This window comes from Hemitrygon akajei, chromosome 26 (assembly GCF_048418815.1).
Source record: "Hemitrygon akajei chromosome 26, sHemAka1.3, whole genome shotgun sequence".
Taxonomy (NCBI): Eukaryota; Metazoa; Chordata; class Chondrichthyes; order Myliobatiformes; family Dasyatidae; genus Hemitrygon; species Hemitrygon akajei.
The window spans coordinates 42,226,883-42,251,505 of NC_133149.1; the positions used below are offsets into that span (position 1 = coordinate 42,226,883).

Genomic DNA, 24,623 nt, shown 5'->3' on the forward strand with positions numbered 1-24,623 from the left:
GCATAATTTCAAAATTATATTAACATTATAGAAAAGAAAATTCCAGCTGCCTGGCAGCAAAGACTGTGTGCATTTCAGTTACCACACACTCACTGTCATGGAGGCAGCTGGCAGGACTGGACCTGGGTGCGGAGGGACAGCAGACTCCCCATGTAGGGATGATTATACATAGAGATGCCAATAGAGCTTCAGAGGCACGACCGAGCAACACTGCGAGATAAATCATTCTTCACAACAAGGACTCCACCATCAGCACCAGTCAAGAATCCAAATTCAGAAATCATAGAGTGCAGGAAACCCGTGCCAGTCACAATTAACTTGACAAGATTAAACAGAAAACACCAGGGCTTAACGACTCTAGTTCAGACAACAATTAGTAAACACAGGTGCTTGAGAAACTTAGTAGCCCAATGCTCTACGGTTCGCTGCAGGGCTCGTGACAGTCCCTCCCTCCCTAAGGCTGGCACCTGATAGCCCAAGGAGCCCTAAGGTATTCAAGACAGGGCTGGAAAACCCGGAATAGACCTGATGCTCTTGAGATAGACTGGAAAATTTGAAACAGAACATATAACTCAGGAGCATTTGTGCATATAACTCGGAAATATTTCCAAATATAACGTGGGAGCACTGCGCATGTAACTTGGAAATACTGCATTGCATATAGCTCATGGAAACTTTGCGCATAAAACTCAGAAACCTTGTGCATATAGCTTAGAAACATCGCACATAAAGCTCGGAAACTGTGCATATATTTCAGAAACTTTGCACATATAGTTTGGAAAGTTTGCGCATATAACTCGGAAACTTTGCACATGTAACTCAGATACATTCTGTACATTACTCAAAAACATTTGCACATATCACTCAGAAACTTACCGCATATAGCTCGGAAATTTTGTGCATATAGCTTGGGTACTTTGCACATATGGCTTAGAAATGTTGTGCATATAACTCGGAAACTTTGCGCATATAGCTTTGAATCATTGGCACGTAGCTCAGAAATATTTGCTCATGTAGCTCGGAAACATTTGCGCTTATCTCTCGGAAACATTTGCGCTTATCTCTCGGAAACATTTGCACCTAACTCAGAAACTTTGCGCATGTAACTTGGAAACATTGGCATGTAGCTCGGAAAAATTTGCACATATAGTTTGGAAATATTTGCGCATATCACTTGAAAATATTTGCACGTAACTCAGCAGCATTGCGCATATAGCTCGGAAAATTTGCACATATAGCACAAAATATAGCGCATGGAACTCAGAAATTTTGCACGTATCGCTCGGAAACATTTATACATATCACCTGAAAACATTTGCGTATATAGCTTGGAAACTTGATGCATATAGTACAGAAACTTTTCCTCCAGAGCATGGAAACACTGCGCATATTGCGCAGAAACATTGCGCAAATAGCTTGGAATCATTGGGCATAAAGCTCAAAAATATTGCGCATATAGCTCAGAAACTTTATGCATGCAGCGCAGAAACATTGTGCATATAATTCAGAAATTTAGCACATATAGCATGGAAACTTTGTGCATATAGCTTTGAAACATTGTGCAAATGGCTTGGAAACTTTGCGCATATAGCTCAGAGAATTTGCAGATATAACTCGGAAACATGGTGCGTATAGCTCAGAAACACTGCGCATATAGCTCGGAAATTTTGGACATATAGCTCGGACACTTTGCACATATAACTCAGAAATTTTGCGCGTTGCTTGGAAACATTGCGCATGTAGCAACATTGCTCATATAGCTCAGAAATTTTACGCACATAGCTTGAAAACATTGAAAATAACTCAGAAGCACTGCAGAATTTGGGAGAACTTACAAACCTTGTCAACCCAGAGAACCTCAGAAAAAAGTCTTGAACATAGACTGGAGAAGCTAATAACATGCACCTAGAACATAGACTCAGGAACACTCAGAATGTAGACTTCGGGTATACTTGGAATTTGAACTGAGTAAAGAAAGCATCCTTGCCTCTAGTTGACAGATGTCCAAGCCACTGTTGTCCTTCTGGTGGGCCCATTGTCATGGCAGAGTCCTTCTGTCACAGAGGTTGCTGGCACAACTGGACCCAGGTGCAAAGGAATGGCAGACTCTGTCACGGTAAGCGATGGCAATGACTCAACCAAGGAGCAGAGGAATGCCAGACTCCCCATGAACAGATGGAAACAAGAGGTTAGACATAGAGATACCAACAGAGCATCAGAGGCACTGTCAAGGAAGGCAAATAATTCTCCGCAAAAACAAGGACTCCGCCATCAGAACTAGTCAAGAGTCCAAATTCAGTAATCATAGAATGCAGGAAACCCCATGCCAGTCATAGTTAACTTGACAAGATTAAACAGAAAGCACAAGTGCTTAATGACTCTTGTTAAGACAACAATTAGTAAATAGAGGTGCTCGAGAAACTTAGAAACCAAATGCTCTATGGCAAGCGGCCGAGGCCCACAGGGCTAATGACACCCACTCAGCTTAGAGGGAACAGTGGATAGCAGGTAATAACTATTAGCAGACATTGTGTGCACTACCATCACTATTGACTGTAAAAAACTAAGACGGTGGTTTTGGTATGGAGCTATGTGGGAAATTCAGTTATGGTGGGATTCTGATCTGGAGACTTGCTCACAGAATATTGAAGGATCAATCCAAAATCTGGACAGAGATAAAACACTAAGTCAAGAACACTGACTTCCCTTGTTTAAGTCAGTTGCACAAGTTTTAACCCCACAGGTCACAACACATCAAGTCATAAGGAGAGAGCATTCTTAATAACAGACAGACAATGCTAGCAAACCTGTGAAGGAAGGAGACCAGGTAATATCATGATACAATCTATTTCAACTCTAGGATGTTGTTCATTAGAAGTGCATGTAAGAAGCTGTCTTTACCTTTTGAAAAGGCTATGCTTTCATTTCCTTAATAATAAGATGCAAATGCATGTATGTGTTCACAACCTCAAATTATACATAATAGTTTTGATGATTATTCAAGAAGGGCTTTTCCCTTGTTTTATTTATATTTCAGTCAGTATTACTTGGGCATTAGGGACAGTGAATTCTACTGTACCATAGTTATTGATCTACCATAGCAAAAGCTACGACCTAGTCTTCATGCAAACCTGAATCACTAGTCTCTAAAGCACCAATCAGAAGTATGTTGTGATTTTTTTTACTTGGATCCTTCAGCAATATAGCCATTTTCCATATTGCACTCCAAGAAGACAGCTGAAATGTGGTTCAAATAGAGTCCAGCTCTTGAAGATAATCTTTTGAAAGACAGTCCTCTATTTCTTGCATTAAATAATGCCAATTGATATAAAGTTATTTCTAGAAACTCACTGCCAGCAGTTCAAAGAGGAATTCATGCTAACATTACCAAAACCTTCTGGTTCTGAAGGACCATTGAAATACTTTAAAATAAATGGAACATTTCTTAACTTTCTCAAGCAATGATAGGTTGATTAATTTTCTAAGTGGATTATCCTCTTCATAAAATAAAACGTGCAGAAAAAGATCATGCATTTGATTGTACCTAACAATATCATTTGAAAGTTGTACCCAAACACAACTGCATTGCATTTTCACTGCAACCTTTAAATAGTATACAATTATTTCCTTATTACATTATTTCTTAATGGACATTTATTTCATTACCACCCTTTCAGAACTAAGCAACCCACAGCAAAAAACTCCCTTAATTTTAAAATGTGCATTCTCTTTCCCTAAACCTTCATTATCTTTGTGAATTCTGATTTCCTTCACCTCCCATGTGAACTTCAGGTGTTCAGTTTTAGAAGAATGTTTTCAAAGATGAAGAAAGAAATTTAAGGGTTACATTGACCAGATGAGATGAAGAGAGATGGAAGAAGCACATAAAAACCAGCACAAAACTAGTTGGGCTAAATGGCCTGCACTTCAGTGTGTTGTCCACTTTCTGATGTGAAGAAAGATACAAGTGCTTAATCAAAACAAGATCTATAAAGTTATCGCTGTTTCCTTAGGTGCTAACACTCGAACTGACCATAAAAGCAGACAATTAGATGGAGAAACTTGCAGCTCTATAAAACCCTGGTTAGATCACGCTTAGAATATTATGCTCAGTTCTGGTTACGTCCTTATAGGAAAGATTAGAAGCTTTAGAAAGAATGCAGAGAAGATTTACCAGGGTGCTGCCTGGATGAGAGACCATGCCTTATAAGGAATGGTTGTGCGAGCTAGGATATTTTTCCTTATAGTGAAGGAGAATGGAAATTGACTTAATAAAGGTGCATAAGATGATAAGAGGCATTGATAGATGGGAGAATGGAGAATTAGCACCTTTTTACCCAGGGTAGAAATAGCTAATATGAGAGGGTATAATCTTAAGGATTGGAGGAAAGTATAGGAAGACATTAAAAGTATGTTTTTTTACACAAGGAGTGATGGGTGTGTGGAACACACTGCCAGGGATGGTGTTCAATGCAAATACTTTAGGAATCGTTAAGAGATTCTTAGATAGGACAGATGAAAGAAAAAATGAAAGGATATGCAGGAGGGAAGTGTTGGATTAATATTAGGTTAAAAGCTCGGCACAACATTATGGGCCAAATGGGCTTGTACTGTTCAATGTTCTATGTTCCATAAATTTATTAAGAATTTAGTTCAGCACCTCTCGTTTCCACAGTAGTCACACCTAAACCTCACAGATGAGATACAATGACAACTCCTTTTTCAATTTAATAACCACCTTAGGATATGATCTCTCTGGTAACATTTAAAAAGTACACAGTTAGAAAGAAAGGACATTCTTGTTAGTAATCAAGGTTTAGTCTAGAGAATAAATTTTTAATACACAGTGATGTTTGGTGTAATGAAACTCTTAAAAATGACAGTACATTCTAATTTACAAAGTTGCTGAAAGTCAGTCAGGAACTACAGCAAGTTGTTCATTGTAACTATCAGGGCACAGTTTCAATCCCTTTTGGGTTATGAGCTGCTAGGCCTGCTGGTCTCCCTAATGTAGAGGCTAGTGGAAGTGCTAACAATGTCAGCAGAGAGTTGTTGGAATCTTAAGTGCTCTGTAGTGAAAGTGGATTCGCAAATGTAAACATTTGCTATTGACTGAAGGATTTTCAAGGTTACTGTCAAGAAAACCACAAATGGAACAGACAAAAAGAAATCTGCAGATGCTGGAAATTCAAGCAACACACACAAAATGCTGGTGTAATGCAGCAGGCCTGGCAGCATCTATAGGAAGAAGTACAGTTGACATTTCAGGCCGAGACCCTTTGTCAGGACTAACTGAAAGAAGAGATAGTAAGAGATTTGAAAGTGGGAGGGAGAGGGGGGAGTTCCAAAATGATAGGAGAAGACAGGAGGGGAGGGATGAAACTAAGAGCTGGAAAGTTGATTGGCAAAAGGGATACACAGCTGGAGAGGGGGGAGTACCATAGGATGGAAGGCCTTGGAAGAAAGAAAAGGAGAGGAGAGCACCAGAGGAAAATGGAGAACAGGCAAGGAGGGCATTAACAGAAGTTAGAGAAGTTAATGTTCATGTCATCAAGTTGGAGGCTACCCAGATGAAGCCATATTCAGGTTGGAGGAACAACTCCTTATATTCCATCTGGGTAGCCTCCAACCTGATGGCATGAACATTGATTTCTCTAACTTCCGTTAATGCCCCCCACCACCCCTTCTTACCCCATCCCTTAATTATTTAGTTATGTATGTATGTATGTATGTATTTATTTATTTATTATTCTCTCTTTCCCCCCCCCCCCCTTCTCTCTCTTTTTCCTCTCTCTGTCCCTCTCACAATCACTTCTTGCCTGTTCTCCATCTCCCTTTGGTGCTCCCCTTCCCCCTTCTTTCTCCCTAGGCCTCCCATCCCATGATCCTCTCCCTTCTCCAGCTGTGTATCCCTTTTTCCAATCAACTTCCCAGCTCTTAGCTTCATCCCTCCCGCTCCTGTCTTCTCCTATCATTTTGGAATTCCCCCTCCTACTTTCAAATCTCTTACTATCTCTTCTTTCAGTTAGTCCTGAGAAAGGGTCTCGGCCCAAAACGTCAACTGTACTTCTTCCTATAGATGCTGCCTGGCCTGCTGCATTCCACCAGCATTTTGTGTCTGTTGAATGGAACAAAGAGCTAAGGACCAAAGAACTTTCTGCGGGTTAGCTGAAGTAAATGTATTTACGTAGAGATACAGCATGGTCGGCCCTCTCAGCTCTTTGAGCCCCACCGTCCAGCAGTCCCTGAGAAAGCCAGTCAACCCTGACCTAACCATGGGTCAAGTTACAATGTTTCCCTCTCTGCTTTGTGCTGATGGCACTTTACATAGGTGAGAAGGAAGTTTTTTGCTAAAGGTTGTTATAAAGCTTTTAACAACAATAACATGATTTGTACACTATCTTTTGGAAGGTGAAATACTCCGGTTATTTCATAAGGACATTATTGAACAAAACTTGGACTTTGAAGAGCTCATAGAGATGACGGCCAGAAACGCGTTCAGAGGTGGACTGTAAGGACTGTCAAAAAGGAAGTGAATCCTAAGGCAGGAACATTTATAAATAGAAAATGGGAAATAGATATGTAAACAAAGCCAGAATTGAAGGATTACAGTACTTGTTAGAGCTAGGGGCAGTATAGGCACAGGAACAGCTAAGCCCATAGAAGGCTTTGAAAACAAGGATGATAATTTTAAAACCTAACTAAATCTCAAATTAAACAAATAGAAAAATTGAGGTCATGCTTGTGGGGAATAGAGATTTGCCCTGGATAGCAGAAGTTCATTCATTCTTTCCCTTTATTCTTCCACTGAAGTTCTCGTGGTGGGATGTCCATTTGCATTCTCTACACAATTAACCCAGAGCTCTGGGAGATTATTCTATTGACAAAATCTTAAGATCTGACATAAAGAGCATGATTTAACCTGATGCATCTCTTGATATTAGGCATATTAAAAAACTAGGTTTAAAAAAAGCTTACTAATGCCTGCCACACAAACTGAATCAACCCATTAGTTTGATGACTAGATTCTATAATTTATTGTCATGTCGTAAAGCAAACAGACATCTTACATCAGTTAATCTAATTTAATGAGGATACCGATCACTATACTTTATACCACTAGGCTGCTGGCATGTCCAGCTAGTGTCTGCCGTCAGTCGGTTTATAAACTTCTAACTCCTGTCTCATGAAACAGTTTTTCAATGACAAATATTGTAGAAGAGGACATTCAGAGACAAGAAGAGAGGGGGGTGGGGGGGACGGACTGGAGAAGACAGGATTTTGAAAATTAGAAGAATTTCTTCTTGAAGTGTGCTTTTTTCATTGGGGTGATCCAAGTAAAAGGGAGTATAACATAAATTTCAGATCTGGGGAGATCTTCTGTTCAACATGAAGCTTTTGCAATTTTCATTACATTGAATGAAATGGGATGAGAATGGTTGGACCCAAAACAGCAACACAAGTGCTTTTCAATTGTACATACCACTTTATTTTATTTATGATGTGGAACCAAACTAAAACATAAAATTAAGTGTCAGCACATTTGCCCATCAGACCCTCCATAACATAGAACTTTACAGCACAGTACAGGCTCTTCGGCCCACAATGTTGGACCAACCTTTTAACCTATTCTAAGGTCAATCTAACCCTGCAGGAGAAAGGAAAGCTCATGGAAGGTGACAGGAGAGAAACAAAGGTAATGTCTTGGATTGATAGCTGTTTATCAAATTCGGGAAAATTAGAGACAAAACAAGATTTAAGCAGAGAAAGGAGGAGGGAGGAAACAATAAATAGGATGGTGTGTTGGACAGTAGTAGCTCCACTAGTTGAGTTACTGATCAATGCTTCAGAGACCCAAGTTGAATGCCAACCACCCATGCTGATTAAGTGGAGTTCACACTTCCTGCCAGTGACTGCATGGACTTTCTCCAGCTGGTCCGAGTTCCGCCCACTTCACAAATGGAACTTGGCTAAATGGCTACAGTAAATTGACCCTACTGAATTGAATTGAATTGAATTGACTTTATTTCTTACATCCTTCACATAAATGAGGAGTAAAAATCGTTCTGTTACGTCTCTGTCTGAATGTGCAATGTACAATCACAGTAATTTATAATAAATAGAACAGGCAATATAATATAGAGTACACTCAAATCAGCGTGAGTTAATCAGTCTGATGGCCTGGTGGAAGAAGCTGTCCCAGAGCCTGTTGGTCCTGGCTTTTATGCTGTGGTACTGCTTCCCGGATGGTAGCAGCTGGAACAGATTGTGGTTGGTTGGGGTGATTCAGGTCCCCAATGATCCTTCTGGCTCTTTTCTCACACCTGTCCTTGTAAATGTCCTGAATCATGGGAAGTTCACAACTACAGATACACTGGGCTGTCCGCACCACTCTCTGCAGAGTCCTGCGATTGAGGGAGGTACAGTTCCCATACCAGGCAGTGATGCAGCCAGTCAGGATGCTCTCAATTGTGCCCCTGTAGAAAGTTCTTGGGATTTGGGGGCCCATACCAAACTTCCTCAACCATCTGAGGTCAAAGAGTCGCTGTTGTGTACCAGCTGGTGTGTACAGACCACGTGAGATCCTCGGTGATGTGGATGCCGAGGAACTTGAAGCTGTTTACCCTCTTAACCCCAGATCCATTGATATCAATAGGGGTTAGCCTGTCTCTATTCCTCCTGTAATCCACAACCAGCTCCTTTGTTTTTGTGACATTAAGGGAGAGGTTGTTTTCTTGACACCACTGTGTCAGAGAGATGACTTCTTCCCTGTAGGCCACCTCGTTATTGTTTGAGATAAGGCTAATCAATGTAGTGTCGTTGGCAAACTTAATTAGCAGATTAGAGCTGTGGGTGGCAACACAGTCACGGGTATACAGGGAGTAAAGGAGGGGACTCAGTACACAGCCCTGAGGGGCTCCTGTATTGAGAGTCAGAGGGGTGGAGGTGAGGGAACCCACTTTTACCACCTGCTGGCGATCTGACAGTAAGTCCAGGATCCAGCTGCACAAGGCAGGATCAAGGCCGAGGTCTCTGAGCTTCTTGTCAAGCCTGGATGGAACTATAGTGTTGAATGCTGAACTGTAGTCCAAGAACAGCAATTCAAATCAATTCAATTCAATTCAGTGGCAGTGAGGAGATGGGGTGTAGAACACCGAGCTGTGCATAGAACAGTACAGTACATTCCCTTCAATCCATTGTGTTTTGCCAACATTTTAAAATACCCTGAGACCATTCTAACCCTTCTCTCCCACATAGGTCTCAATTTTTCTATCATCTATGTACCTATCTAAGAGTCTTTTAAATGTTCCTCTATCTCTATATTTGCCTCTACCACCAATCCTGGCAAGGCATTCCATGTGTTGAAGAAAATTCCCAACACTCTGTTCCTAGACTTGGCAAAGATGTCAGTTTATAGATCTAGAAGTAGTGCTATGTTCGCTGGGGATTGTTAGCTTGGTCCTCGATTACCTTGTCTATGTGCAGTTGATGTTGGAGAGGGAAGAATGTGGTGAGTCTCAATGTGTACGGTTGGAGTACACGGTTCAAGTCACAAAGAACAGTGTCTCACTTTTCAATCAATTTTATGGATACATTTTCTGGAATATGGGTTTCACTGACTACCCTTAGGAAGTTGGTGATGTTCCACCTCTTGATCTTAAATCCTTCAGGACTCACTGGCATTTTCAGATAATGATTCTGCTAGTCTAATGTCCTCTCAATCCAGCTTTTCTTACCCTATATGTCCTACACAGCTCCACTGCCCTAGCACATATTTGCGCTACTTTTATATGCTATCCCCACGTTCCCATCAACTGCCAGCCCCAGATTCTACAACTCACTTACACACTCACATAACGGAATGTACTGTACTGTTCTGTGCACAGCTTCTCACTGCCACTGGGTTAAATGTTATCAAATGATCAAAGATCCCCTCTTTATGTCCATTTCAGAATGATGGTATTTCTTCAAGGTGAGCTCTCTGCATTCCATTCACAACAGAAATGTTTATCAACCCATCCACTGAATACTCTGAGCGGGTTTAACAGGTTTAGATTACATCCACCATTGGAAACAAAATGGCTTCTTTCCTTTCCAAATGATTTCAGCCATTCAATTTATTTTTCTCCATGTTTGTGCTGTAATTTTAAATTGCTTCAAAACTGAGATGCATCTTTAAGGAAAACAGGCCACTTCCTTCTCAGTTGACAAAGCTGTGAAATGATCGGTGTGATGGTTACACCAATCCAAGAGAAGAAAGCTTGTTACCACATTTGCACTCAGAATTATTACTCAGATCTTAGAAGGAACAAAAACAAATGACAAAAGGAATAGGTTCAAATTTACACTTGCTTCACACTTTTCCCAGCAGGATGTAAACCGTTATCTTGCTGCTTCCTGAATGAGCGATAGACCCTCCCGGGAAAATTTAAAGCAGATTTACATCTGACAGTCTAATCAACCACTAATGGTTTCATCTGTGTTTCACTAAAAAGGAGATTCAGACAAGGTTACCTGGCTTTTAACTAATCATCGTGCTCCATCTTCTCATCACCTATAATCAAATTATCACCCAATTAATAGTTGGTGCATAAAATTCACCAATTCTAGACTTTACTCGTGTATTATTTTTTCTGCTTTGACATTTTACTTAGTAGTAATTCTTTCTGCTTAGATATTTCTTTGAGTGTGGCACCAGGACAGAATGTACCAGATGCTGCTTTTGTGCAAGCATTAACCCCCTGAGTACTGAAAAACTGATAAAATAGCCCTTCTAAAGAGTAATGTTATATAATCCAATGCTTCTCTGTATTTTCTCTCATGCCTGCCGAAATGTGGTAACCAGGTCTGAAGGCTTCTATGTGCTATGACCAAACTAGGTATAATCACACCCTGTAAAACAAGGAAGAGACCATGGTAGTGAGCTTTAAAGGCCAGAGATTCCAGGCTCAATCCCTGATGTCTGGCTGAATTAGTTAATCCTATTGCATTTTACATTTGGGCAAAACTCCCTAAGGAAAGGGTCAGAAAGCTATTGAGTGTGATCGGAATAATAACGTGGAAGATTATCTGAGTGCAGACTGAAGAAGTAGTGAATAGTTGGTCAGACAGCGTTTGCGGAAAGAGAAACAGAATTAATGATTCTGAGTAAAAAAAACATTTTCCTGAGCTGAGAATAAGGAACAGAGAGAAGAAAAGAATTCTGATTGATTGGAAGGCAGGAGAGAATGAATGACGGCTGAATCAGCTGAAAGAGGCTGATATAGGTAAGTGATTAATGTAATGTGAATAATGAACACCTTGTATTCCATCTGGGTAGCTTCCAATCTGATGGCATGAATATCCATTTCTCGAACTTCCAGTAATTTCCGCCCCCTTCATTATTCCACATTCCTGTTTCCCTCTCTCACCTTACCTCTTTCCCTGTCCGTCACCTCCCCAGTGCTCCTCCCCCCCCTTCCCTTTCTTCCATGGTCTTCCGTCTCTCCTATCAGGTTCCCCCTTCTCCAGCCCTTTATCTCTTTCACCAATCAACTTCCCAGCTCTTTACTTCACCCCTCCCCCTGTCCTGGTTTTACCTATCACCTTGTACTTCTTCCTCCCCTCCCCTCACCTTCTTACACTGACTTTTGCTTTTCCTTTCCAGTCCTGATGAAGAGTCTTGGCCTAAAGCGTCAACCGTTTACTCATTTCCATAGATGTTGCCTGACCTGCTGAGTTCCTCCAGCATGTTGTGTGTGTTGCTCTGGATTTCCAGCATCTGCAGATTTCCTTGTGTTTGGAGTAATGTAAGGTGTATCTGGAGCAGGAGTTGCCAATCTACAGTCCATGGACCTCTTGCTTGATGGCATTGGTCCATGGCATAAAAAAGGTTGGGAACCCCTGGTCTAGAGCAAGAACATGAAAACTGAAATGACCAATAGCATAGCGGTTAGCATGATGATATTACAGCTCAGGGCATCGGAGTTCAGAGTTCAATTCTAGTGTCATCTGCAAGGAGTTTGTACGTCTATCCTGTGGAAGACGTGGGTGTACTCCCACAGTCTAAAGATGTATCAGTTAGTAGGTTAATTGGTCATTGTCAATTGTGCCGTGATTAGGTTAGGGGAATGCTGGGTGGTGTGGCTCAAAGGGCTGCATTGTATCTCAATAAATATAAACGAATAAAGCCCAATACTGGAAATGTGAAATCCTAATGAATGTTAACTTTCTGCTTTATTTCAGATTTCCACCATACTTTAGTTTTGAATATCTTGATAATTATGCAATGTGCATGCATTCGAGATCTGCAGGGAAGGCAGTAAGAGTTTGGGACAAGTGCAAAAGCCTGTACTGAGAAATAATCATTATCTGGAAAGACTAAATAGATTGACACTCTTGCACAGAGCTAGGAAGATCAAGGAGTGATCTAACAGGAATTTAACGTTATGAGATGGAAGGCAGTATGAAAGCTGGGTCCCTTTTGCAGCTGAGTCCAAAACTAGACTCAATAAACAGAAGATATTATGCACCTTTGAGAAAAGTTTAGAATATGACACATTTAATAGAAAGCTTGAGGGAGAAAGAGAATAAAAGACAAAGCTGATTTTGAAAATCAATAAAAAAAATCCTCAAATTTGAAGTAAGATGATGGAAACACTAGGCAGGTCAGAGAAATTCTATTAATACTTAGGCCAAAGACCATTAATATGAACCGGAAAACAAAGAAAAGCTATCTTTAAGCTGCAGGAAGGGTGGGCACAAAGGAAATATTTATGATAGGGTGAGGCCAAGGTGTTGATGAAGCCATGTAGTTATCTAAATGGAAGAGGGAAACAAAATCTTAGCTCAGCTCAGGAAAGTACGGTGCAATTCTTAAACAGTCACGTGGATAGGAAAAGATTTGAAGGTTATAGGCCAAATGCCATTGGATGACATTGGAATTATAAAACCAGCTCTGATAGGCAACAGTCGAGGATGAAGGGTCTGTTTCTATGCTGCTTCTCTCAATGGCTCTGTGGTTCTAAATAAAGCTATTGTATTGAATCATTCATGTCCTGTCAAATCTCAATTTACAGATATACGGAAATCCAGTCATTGACAAAGAGCTACAAACCTTCAAATGTGACAGAATTATGTCATTGAGAAGGAGTTCAGCATTAGAACATAGAACAGTACAGCACAGTACAGGCCCTTCGGCCATGAAGTTATGTTGACCTTTTAACCTACTCTAAGATCAATCTAAACCTTCCCTGGCACATAGCCCTCTATTTTATTTTCATCCAAGCACTGTCTAAGAGCCTCTTAAATGACCCTAATGTATCTGCCTCTACCACCAACCCTAGCAGGGCATCCCATGCACCCACCACTCTCTATGTAAAATACCTGCTTCTGACATACCCCTCCCTCTATATTTCCTCCCAACACTTTAAATTTATAAGACCATAAAATATAGGAGCAGAATTAGGCTATTTGGCCCATTGAGTCTACTCCACCATTTCATCATGACTGATCCATTTCCCCTCTCATCCCCAATGTCCTGCCTTCCCCCCATATCCCTTGATGCCCCGACTAATCAAGAATCTATCAACTTCTGCCTTAAATATACCCAATAACTTGGCCTCTACAGCCACCTGTGGCAATGAATTCCATAGATTCACCACCCTCTAGCTAAAGAAATTCCTCCTCATCTCAGTTCTAAATGGATGTCCTCCTATTCTAAAGCTGATTCCTCTGGTCTTAGACTCCTGCACCATAGGAAACATCCTCTCCATATCCACTCTATTGTGGCCTCACATTATGCCCCCTCACTTTAGCTATTTCCACCCTGGGCAAAGTTCTCTGGTTGTCCATTCAATTTATGCCTCTTATCGTCTTGTGCATTTCTATCAAGTCCCCTCTCATCCTCCTTTGTTCCAAAGAGAAAAGCCCGAGCTCACTCAAACTATCCTCATAAGACATTTAAGAGTAAAATAGTACACAAATATGCTACGTTAGAGGAGCTGTTAAGACTGTTAATCCTGCAATACAATCAACATAAATTGTCCAATTAGACAGAATTACTTTTGCCCTTGCAAACTGACAACAGTATAAATGGGATGCAGAATAGCTTCAAAGCAGCCCAGGCTGGCTTTTCCTATTGTAACCATCAAAACTGTTGTGAAAACTGTTCATTTAAATTCAACTAATATAATATCAGGTATTCCAATGCTTAATCAAAAAACAAACACGTTTCATGCATAATCATTTATCCAAATTAGTATTTCCCTTTATCTCCAAATTTAATTGTCATCAAAGTAAGGGACGTTTATATTTGGAAATAGGTGAAATGTAGTCACCCCAAAATAATTAATTACGCTCTGCAAAGTTCAGTAGACAGGTACAATAGTGCTTATTTCGCACTGTGAACATCTTAGTACATATTGAAAAGAAATATAACTTCGATATGCTTTCTGTATTTTATCTTCCCAAACTGTGCTATTGCTGAGGGATCCATCCAACTTGAAGCATGTACTCATAAGGTTCACTAGTTCTGCTCCAACTCTGGAGCAAGTCAGAACTCAAGATCACCGTGGGCGTCCTGAGCCCCTTTCATATTGACATCATGGGAACAGCTGTAAGAAGCATCAGACAGAACAGATTATTGGCATTTGCAATATGTGGCCACTTAATTAGGTACATTGGTACACTTATTCGTTATTGCAAATATCTGACAAGCATGTGACAGTAACTCAATGCATAAAAGCATGCGGGCATTGTCAAGAGGCTCAGTTGTTGTTCAGACTAAGCATCAGAATGGGGAAGAAATGTGATCTAAGTGACTTTGACAGTGGAATGATTGTTGGTGCCGGACGGGGAGGTTTGAGTATCTCAGAAACTGCTGATCTCCTGGGATTTTCACACACAGCGTTATCTAGAGAGTTTACAGAGAATGGTGCAAAAAACAAAAAAAAAACACCCAGTGAGCAGCAGTTCTGTGGGTGAAAACGCCTTGTTAATGAGAGAGGTCTGAGGAAAATGGCCAGACTGGTTCAAGCTGACAGGAAGGTGACAGTAACTCAAATAACCACACGTTACAACAGTGGTGTGCAGAAAAGCATCTCTGAATGTGCAGCACGTCAAATCTTGAAGTGGATGGACTACAGCAGCAGAAAACCATAGAGGAGGTATCTAATAAAGTGGCCAGTGAGTGTATACAACACATTGTATAATCGAAACACCTCAAGGTGCATCAAACCTCTGATGCAGCTATTCTGAGCCCATAACATCTCACAATTTCAAAGTTACTATTGACTAATTAATGCAAAATGTGGGAGGAACTCATAGGTCAGGCAGTATCAATAGAGAGGAATAAACAGTCAATGGTTCAGGCTGAGACCCTTCATCAAAGCCCTTCATCATCCTGATGATAGGTCTTGGCCTGAAACATCAGCTGTACATTCCTCTCCGTTGATCAGGGGTTCCCAACCTTTTTTATGCCTAGGACCAATACCATTAAGCAAAGAGTCCGTGGAGCCCAGGTTGGGAATGCCTGCCATAGATGTTGGCTGAATTGCTGAGGCCACCCAGCATTCTGTGTGTGTTCCTCTGGATTTCCAGCATCTGCAGAATCTCTTGGATTCATAAATAAAACAGATATACATCTTGATCATACAGCCTCAATAATGTTCAAAGAATAACTGAATGAAACACCACTTCATTTAAAATAATAGAAATCTGCGATTGAGGTATCATCGTATCAGCAGGAACAGAACTTGCAGGAAATATCCAGAGCTCATGTTCCCAGCTGGATTTCATGGGACTGGGTATGTGACATTTGAAAATGGGAGCGGGACATTCTAAATTTTACTCTAATTCTGAATTAATTTTTTTAAAAGACTGGATGATCAAAAAGAACTGTTCTTGGACTGACTGGGTCTTCAGCTGGAGTTGGATAAGCAAGTTAAGTCAAAATAGAGATCTGGAAGAATGTAAAAGAAGGAAAGAAAAATTGAGGGCTATGTAGGAGGGAATGGTTAGATTGATCTTAGAGTAAGTTAGAAGCAGAAGAGGCCCTGTACTATGCTGCACTGTGCTATGTTCTATAATAGACAACTAATCATTATTGTCTAATTACTGTCTAACCATTATTCAAAGTGAAAATGACCCTCCATGGTGATTAATCTTCAGCCAGGTTTACCAGGGCCTCAACTATAACCTGCTTTCAATGGCAGACAGAAACCTAAATGGCATAAAACAGGGAAGAATGACTAATGCATCAGGCTTCATGCAAGATCTCTTGACAATCATTAAATCTTTCAGCTGAAAAGACAATGTTCAAACACAATTTGTCACCCCGTAGTTATCACTAAAATGTTTCAGCTGAGGAAAGGGTATTCTGTCTTGTACAGCTTTTCAGCCTTGAGTTTATTAACACCTTTGCTCAACTGTGTCATGTCAGTGCTGAGAATCAGCAAATGGTAGCTGTAACTCAGGCTGTCAGCTACGTCTTGGTGGCAGCACTCACATCACTGGGACAGAAGGTTGTGAGTTTAAAACCCCGTCCAGACCCTTGATCCCAAAATCTATGCTTGTTCTCCAAAATACTCTTGTGGAAGTGGCATACTGTTAGAAATACTGTCATTTAGATCAGGCATTAAATCCAGTAGTTAATCCTATGGCAAAACTTTGCATAAAGGTTATGTAACAGCAAAACAGGTTATTTCAGTTGAATTGGCCAATCTTTTTCCTTCCACCAACTTCACTAAAAAAAGAAATAATGTGATTGCTATTTTATTATTGCTGGTGAAACCTAAGTGAATTTAAACTGGTTGCTGAAACTATTACATCAGCATCATGCCTTGCTTCACTGGCTGTGAAGTTCTCTGAGACATTCTCATCAAAGGCATCATATACAGTGCCTATAAAAAGTATTCACCCCCTCGGAAGTTTTCATGTTTTATTGCTTTACAACACTGAATCACAGTGGATTTAATTTGGCTTTTTTGACACTGATCAACAGAACAAGACTCTTTGTGTCAAAGTGAAAACAGATCAGAAAAAGGTTTCAATTGTTGAGCATCAAAAGAAAAACAAATTAAATCCACTGAGATTCAATGTTGTAAAACAATAAAACATGAAAATTTCCCAGGGGGAGGTGGTGAATACATTTTATAGGCACTAGTAAATGAAGGCCTTTTTGTAGAAAGGTTTTGAGATAATTGCAGAGGTTTTTTCAACTCACAATATATTGACACCTTTGCTCAATTGTGTCACATCAGTGTTGAAAATCAGCAATTGGTAGCTGTGACTCAGGCTGTCAGCTACGTCTTAGTGGCAGCACTCACATCGCTGGGACAGAAGGTTGTGAGTTCAAAACCCCCTCCTTTCGCTTGATCTCAAAATCTATGCTGGTTCTCCAACATAATCTCATGGGGCCTAAACTCAAGATGAATGCATTCTAGTTCAAGCAGCTGACAAATCCCATGGTGCCTTTTGAAAAGCAACGGGTGTTTCCATTCAGTAACATTGCCAGCCAGAGTGAAGATGATTGGTTGATTTCCCTGTCAGTCAAACAATATAATTTGGATGCACATAATTTATATGCGACTATCCTCCACTTATTGTGGTGTTCTGGAGAAGTTCCTCTGCTTTTCCCAAAATGCTCTTCAGTAGCATGGGCTAAACAAAGACTACCATTTGTATCTCGGGGTTTCTGAAGTGCATTAATGAGGCTGAAATGGGTATTGTATTCATTTATATGAAAACATAAACTGCACTTCAACTGGACTGCTATTTAAATTATTTTAAACTTGTAACGTAGTGACTGTTCCATTCACACTGAGCTCTCTATTTACCAAGGTGGTAGGAGAATGGAGATTCAGCAGGATCCACTGTAACATCTTCGTGACGCTTGATGTCATGATGTGCACAGCGAGTATCCTTAACCTTTGTGCCATCAGCATTGACAGGTAACGTATGTATTTACCATGTATCTCAACGGTTGTAGATGCGCAGATTGACGGCTGAAGCTTCCAGCAATGTATCAGGCCCACCTAGTGGTAAAAGTCTACAGCTGCAGTTGTAACTGTGTGACAGTGCCAAGGTACCTGGAATCATATCCTTTTAGTCAATTCTCAAGGTCTCGGTATTAATGGCAGGACCAATATTTACTGCCCATCCTTAGTTGATCATGAGCAGTTGATATTCATCAACCACCAGTAGTGGTTGGTGAATTGCTGTGGTTTGATGTGTCACTTTTAAAGGGATTTATTGGTAAGGTGTATTGGAGTCAAACTGGATTCACTAAGGGTGACATGGTAGCATAGCAATTAGTGTAATGCTTTACAGTGCAACCTGTAAGTCAGGGTTCACTTACCTGCCTCTGTCTGCAAGGAGTTTGTACGTTCTCCCCATGACCTTAGACTTAGTAAGTGGTGAGCATGCTAAGTTAGTACCCGAAGCATGGTAACACTTGCGGGCTGCCCCCAGCACACCCACAGACTGTGCTGATCATTGACACGGACAATGCATTTCACTGTATGTTTCAATGTTTTCACAGGAACAGAATTAGGCCACTTGTCCCAGCGAGTCTGCTCTGCCATTTCATCATGGCTGATCCATTTTCCTTCTCAACCCCAATCTCCTGCCTTCTCCCCGTATCCCTTTATACCCTGACTAATCAAGAATCTATCAATGTCTGCCTTAATTATACCCACTGACCTGGCCTCCACAACTTCCAGTGGCAATGAATTCCACAGATTCACCACACTCTGACTAAAGAAATTCCTCCTCATCTCCATTGTAAAAGGATATCCCTCTAGTCTGAGGTTGTGTCCTCTGGTCTTAGACTTCCCCACCATAGGAAACATCCTCTACACATCCACTCTATTGAGGCCTTTCCCCATTTGATAATGCCACCCCTCATTCTTTTGAATTCCAGTGAGTAGAGGCCCAGAACCATCAAACATTCCTCATATGACAAGCCTTCCAATCCCGGAATCATGTTCGTGAACCTCCTTTGAACCTTCTCCATTGTCAGCACATCCTTTCTTGGATAAGGGGCCCAAAATTTCTCCCATTACTCCAAGTGAGTCCTCACCAGTGCTTTATAAAGTTTCTATGTGCATTTGACAAATGGTCGTATGGGATGGAGGTGAAATACTTTTCCCTTGGTCAGATATGAACAAGAAATAGAGCAACATTTACACATTGAATTTCACTTCAAAATTCTGTTCTATTACCTTGAGTGAATGAATTTCAGAAGCAGAATCTACCAAACGTAAGCTACTATATTCCAAACTTACTACATGCAACCAAGGATACTGATGGTTTACACTCAATCATGTGAATTCTTCTAAAAGAGAGGGAATTAGACCAAAATAATGTCATTCTGCTGATAACCCTGAGCTGACTGATGAAAAATATACCCAAAATAAATTGGAGCTATTTTTTTTGCAATGAAAGGAAACTTGGTTTCAAGTTTTCAGCTGCATTAAAACTTTGAGGAAGAACCATGTCAGGGTTACATCAATCACTATATGTTTTGATTTTTCCATGTGCCAAATAAAGCAAGTCTCATCTTTATCTTTAAAAGTGAAGACAGCAGTTAGTCTCCCTCATTTAATCTATTAGATTTAACAGTTATGTAATTTTTAACAACACTAGATTTCATTCATCTCCAAGTTTTAAGAATTCTTAAACTGTACAAATGGTGAATTTAATGAGCTTCATTAAGTTTAAGTTCATTGTCATTCAACTGCCAAATGAAAACAACATTCCTCCTGACCAAGGTGCACAACACAGAACATATAACTCAGGCACAACACATAAAGTAATATTACCATAAATAAATTAACAAATAATAAAATATATTCCAGATGATTGACACTTAATACAAGATGCACTTATGACACAAGTTAAACAGTATAACACCACTGGCACTTCATAAGTGATGAGACCTGGGTGGTGGCTGGGAGTTCAGTAGTTTCAAGGCCTAGGGGAAGAAGCTATTTCCCATCCTACTTCCCATCCTACATCCCATGTTACTTCCTACCTGATAGTAAGGGGGGTGGGGGTCAATGAGATTTTGGGATGGTTGGGAGTGATCATTGACAATGCTAAGAGCCCTGCATAATTAGCGCTCCTGATAAGTATCGCTAATGGGTGGAACAGAGACCCTGATGATCCTCTCAACAGCCTTTTGTTGTGTCTTGCAGTCAGATGCCTTGCAATTCCCGTACCAGACAGTGATGCAGCTGGTCAGGATGCACTCAATGGTGCTCCTAAAAAAATTGATTAGAATGAAGAGGGAGGGGGAGCCCCATGTACTTCAATCTCCTCAGGAAATGGAGAAGATGCTGTGCTTTCTTGACTAAAGTGGTGGTGTTGAGGGACCACCATTTACATGCATTCCTAAAAACTTGGTGCTCCAAACTTTCTCTATGAAGGAGCCATTTATGTGCAATGAGAAGTGGTCAATCTGCCCTGTCCTGAAGTCCAGAGTCACCTTTCTCATTTTACCTTTTTTTAATGATATTCAGGTGTTTTGTTTTGCGCATTTAGTTTACTTCAATGATCACATGCTTCCCTAATAGACATAAACAGAGTGAATAGTCTGTGGACCAAACCAGACACCGTCACCAGCCACACATTTCACAACATGAAGAGTTACAGAAACCAGAGAGTTGAAAGGATTATCACAATCTGCATCAGGAGAACATTAGTATTAGATAAGTCCTATCTATGTTTATGCCTAACTTTAGAAACCTGAACAAACAGTGACTTCAACCAATGCTTTATGAGACTAATACAATTTCTCATTCTGTGGGATCATTAGTGACTGGTACATGCATCTTTATAACAATCAATAGGGCAAAGCTCCCTTCCATCACCTCAGCAGGGATGTGGCAGAACTGGTCCATGATGGAATCTCATAGATCAAATGAAATTACATAGCTGTCAAGTCGAATAGGATAAATTTGATTCAGATTCAGATTCATTTATTTATCCCATCTACATTGAAATGTCAACAAATAATACCAACCTAAGGATATGCTGGGGGCAAACTGCATGTGTTACCACAAATTCCTGCGCCAACTTAACAGCACGGGTGTCAAACTTGGGAGATTAACTGGTGTCCCTTAAGATAAAGATTAGTTTAGCTTTATTTGCCACATGTACATCGAGACATTGAAAAATACAGTTAAATGTGTTGTTCACGTCAATGACCAACACAGTCCGACAATTGTGCTGGGGGCAGCCCACAAGTGTCGCCATGCTCCAGGCACCAACATACTAAGCCTAACTTGTGCATCTTTGGAATGTGGCAGGAATATGTAATTCCGTAGATCAAAAGGAGGTGTTTAAGATAATTTAAAGTATTGATAAGTTAGATAATTCAAACATCAGACCAGAAGCTTGGTGTCCGGGGTGATTTCAGGAAGTACTACTTCATACAAAGCAGATCTAGACCACTCTTCCACAGAAAGCTTGTGCTTGGATGTGAATAAGAAAATTTCAAGGCAGCCAAGGATACTAAAGGTTTCAAAGCCAAACTGATGAGAAATCCTTTCAGCCATGATCTCAAGCAGACCCTTTCTCCATTCTGATAAAATCTGACCACTTCCAAAACAGGTAGGTGACCTGTTCTGATGGTTGAAGGAGTGAGAAGGAAAATTTATTCCAATTGATATACAGTACAAATAAAAAGCAGAAAGTGATTGATATACTCAGCAGATCAGGCAGCAACTGCAGAGAAAGAAATAGAATCACTTTTTCAGGTCAGTATCCCTTTATCAGAAACTGTCCAGTTTCTGCTGAGAATCCTTATAATTTACTGTTTTTATTTTACATATCCAATGTATAACAGTTTTATGTTTTTCTTTTACTTGTCTTCAATAATTGGTGTACAATTGGAATGCAATGGGAAATCTAAATTTTATATAAATAAATATTTCAGCATTATAAACTGCAAAGCAAAATAGAGTTCAAAGCTGGATGAAAAGCTTTACTGCCTCTTGTCATTTTCTTTTCCGTATCCTGTCTTATATTTCAGATACACTGCTGTTGCCATGCCAATGCTCTATAATACCCGGTACAGCTCCAAGCGAAGGGTCACCATTATGATTTCCATTGTCTGGATTTTGTCCTTTGCCATTTCCTGTCCACTACTATTTGGACTGAATGAGACAGGTAGCTATAATATGCATGTTTTCTTCTTCTCATAATGTGATAGTAACAATTTAAGGTGAATGTTCAGTGTTTGGAATTATGCTATGCAATTTGACGTGACCATATAAATGTCAACCATGTACCCTGGAAAAAAATCAGAGGGACTTTTAGATGATAAAGAAGTTGTCCTTATTTTCTCAACCACATCATTAACTAACCCTTTACCTCTACAGATACTGCCTGACCCGTTGAGTTCCTCCAGCAATTTGATTTTTGCTTCCAGACATCAGCACCTGCCGTCTCTTTTGTTTATTTTTATTTAATCCTACATTATTAAATCCTACTATGATAACAATTAGATGTTCATCTTCAAGAAATAATACTTGTTTTAAAGTTTGCCAGCATCAAAAAATGTTTATCTTACTGACTATTGTTTTACCAAGAGTGAATAATGAAGAGTATTAAGGATCAACCTTGGAATGGTGTCCATATCCCAAGAACAAGTAAAAAAAATTGTGGCACATTGGCAATATAGTAAATGGTAGATGAAGTTTTGTTCTAAAACTCAGTAGAGAAAGCCATATGGTCCCAATAAATCATTGTTTTTATTTGGAAGTTTTCACTTGCTCCATTCATGATGAATAGTGGTCCCATAAATCTATAATACCTGGTACAGTTCCAAGCGAAGGGTCACCATTATGATCTCCATTGTCTCATTCATATCCTTTGCCATGTCCTGAACACAACTATCCAGGTGATAGAGACACCCGGATAGTATGTTGCCTCCCAGGTGCCAGGGTCCGGGATGTCTCAGATCCGCTTCACACCATTCCAGAGGGGGAGGGTGGACAGCTGAAAGCAATGGTATCAACGACAGAGGTAGGAAAAGAGAGGAGGTCCTGAAGAGAGAATATAGTGAGTTAGGTAGAAAGCTGAAAAGCAGGAGCTCCAGGTTAGAATCTCTGGATTTCTGCCTGTGCCAGTGAAGGTAAGAATAGGATGATTTGGCAGATGAACGCCTGGCTGAAGAGTTGGTGCAAGGGGAAAGGTTTCAGATTCCTGTATCATTGGGATCTCTTCTGGTGAATGTATGACCTGTACAAAATGGATGGGTGACACCTGAACCTGAGGGGGACCAATCTCCTTGTGGACAGGTTTGCTCGAGCTGCTGGGGAGAATTTAAACTAATCTGACAGGGGGATGGGAGCCACAGTGATAGGGCTGAGGATGGGGCAGTTGGTATGCAACTAAACGTAGTGTGTAATGAGACTGAGGAAGGACAGGCAGATGGTAAGTCAAAATTGTAGTCAATGGGATAAGTATAACAGGGGGCTACATTTGAAGAGGGTGCTAAATACAGGACTGAATGTGTCATATTTGAATGCACACAGTATATAGAATAAGGTAGATGATGTTGTAGTGCAGTTAGATATAGGCAAGTACAATGGGTGTATTGCTGAGTCATGGCTGATAGAAGATCATAGTTGGGAGCTTAATATCCAAGGATACACATTGTATCGAAAGAACAGGCAGGAAAGCAGAGAGGGTGGGGTGGCTCTGTTGGTAAAAGAAAAAAGAAATCGGATCCTTAGAAAGAAGTGACATAGGGTCAGAAGATGTAGAACCCTTGTGGGTCAAGTTAAGGGTAAAAAGACCCTGATGGGAGTTATATACAGGCCTCCGAACAATAGCTGGGATCTGGGCGACAAATTAAAATGAGAGATAGAAAAAGCATGTAAAAAAGGGCAATGCTGCAATAGTCATTGGGGATTTCAATATGCAGGTAAATTGGGAAAATCAGGTGGATGCTGGATCCAAAGAGGGGGAATTTGTAAAATGCCTACAAGATGGCTTTTTAGAGCAGCTGATGTTTGAGCCCACGAGGGGAGCAGACAATTCTGGATTGGGTGTTATGCAATGACCCAGATTTGTTTAGCGAGCTTAAGATCAAGGAACTCTTAGGAGACAGTGATCATAATACAACCGAGTTCACCCTTCATTTTGAGAAGGAAATGCTAAAATTGGATGCATCAGTATTACACTGGAGTAAAGGGAATTACAAAGAATTGAGAGAGGAACTAGCTAAAGTTGATTAAAAGGGAATATGAGAAGGGATGAAAGCAGAACAGCAATGGCTGGAGTTTCCGGGGAAAATTAAGAAGGCACAGGAAAGATTCATCCCAAAGTTGAAGAAGTATTCTAGAGGGAAGATGAGTCAACTATGGCTGACAAGGGAAATGAAAGACAGCATAAAACCAAAAAAGAAGGCATATGATATAGCAAAAATTAGTGGAAAGATTTTAAAAGCCAACAGAAGGCAACTAAGCCATAAAGAGAGAAACAATGAAGTTTAAAAATAATCTAGCCAATAATATAAAAGAGGATACCAAAACTTTTTCAGATACTATGTATAAAGGGTAAAAGAGAGACAAGGATATATATCGGACTGCTGGAAAATGATGGGGGAGAGGTAGTAATGGGGGACAAAGAAA

At 40.4% G+C, this 24,623-nt stretch overlaps 1 protein-coding gene across 4 annotated transcripts in view; it reads left to right on the forward strand.

The window, feature by feature from the left end:
• Nucleotides 1-24,623, forward strand: part of LOC140716924 (D(2) dopamine receptor A-like) — a 95,869-nt gene that overhangs the window by 54,005 nt on the left and 17,241 nt on the right. For all 4 annotated transcript variants that reach the window (XM_073030036.1, XM_073030037.1, XM_073030034.1 and 1 more), the window contains 2 exons: nucleotides 17,821-17,930; nucleotides 22,016-22,152. In XM_073030036.1, the coding sequence (XP_072886137.1) occupies nucleotides 17,821-17,930; nucleotides 22,016-22,152 (247 nt within the window). The remainder of the gene's footprint in view (nucleotides 1-17,820; nucleotides 17,931-22,015; nucleotides 22,153-24,623) is intronic.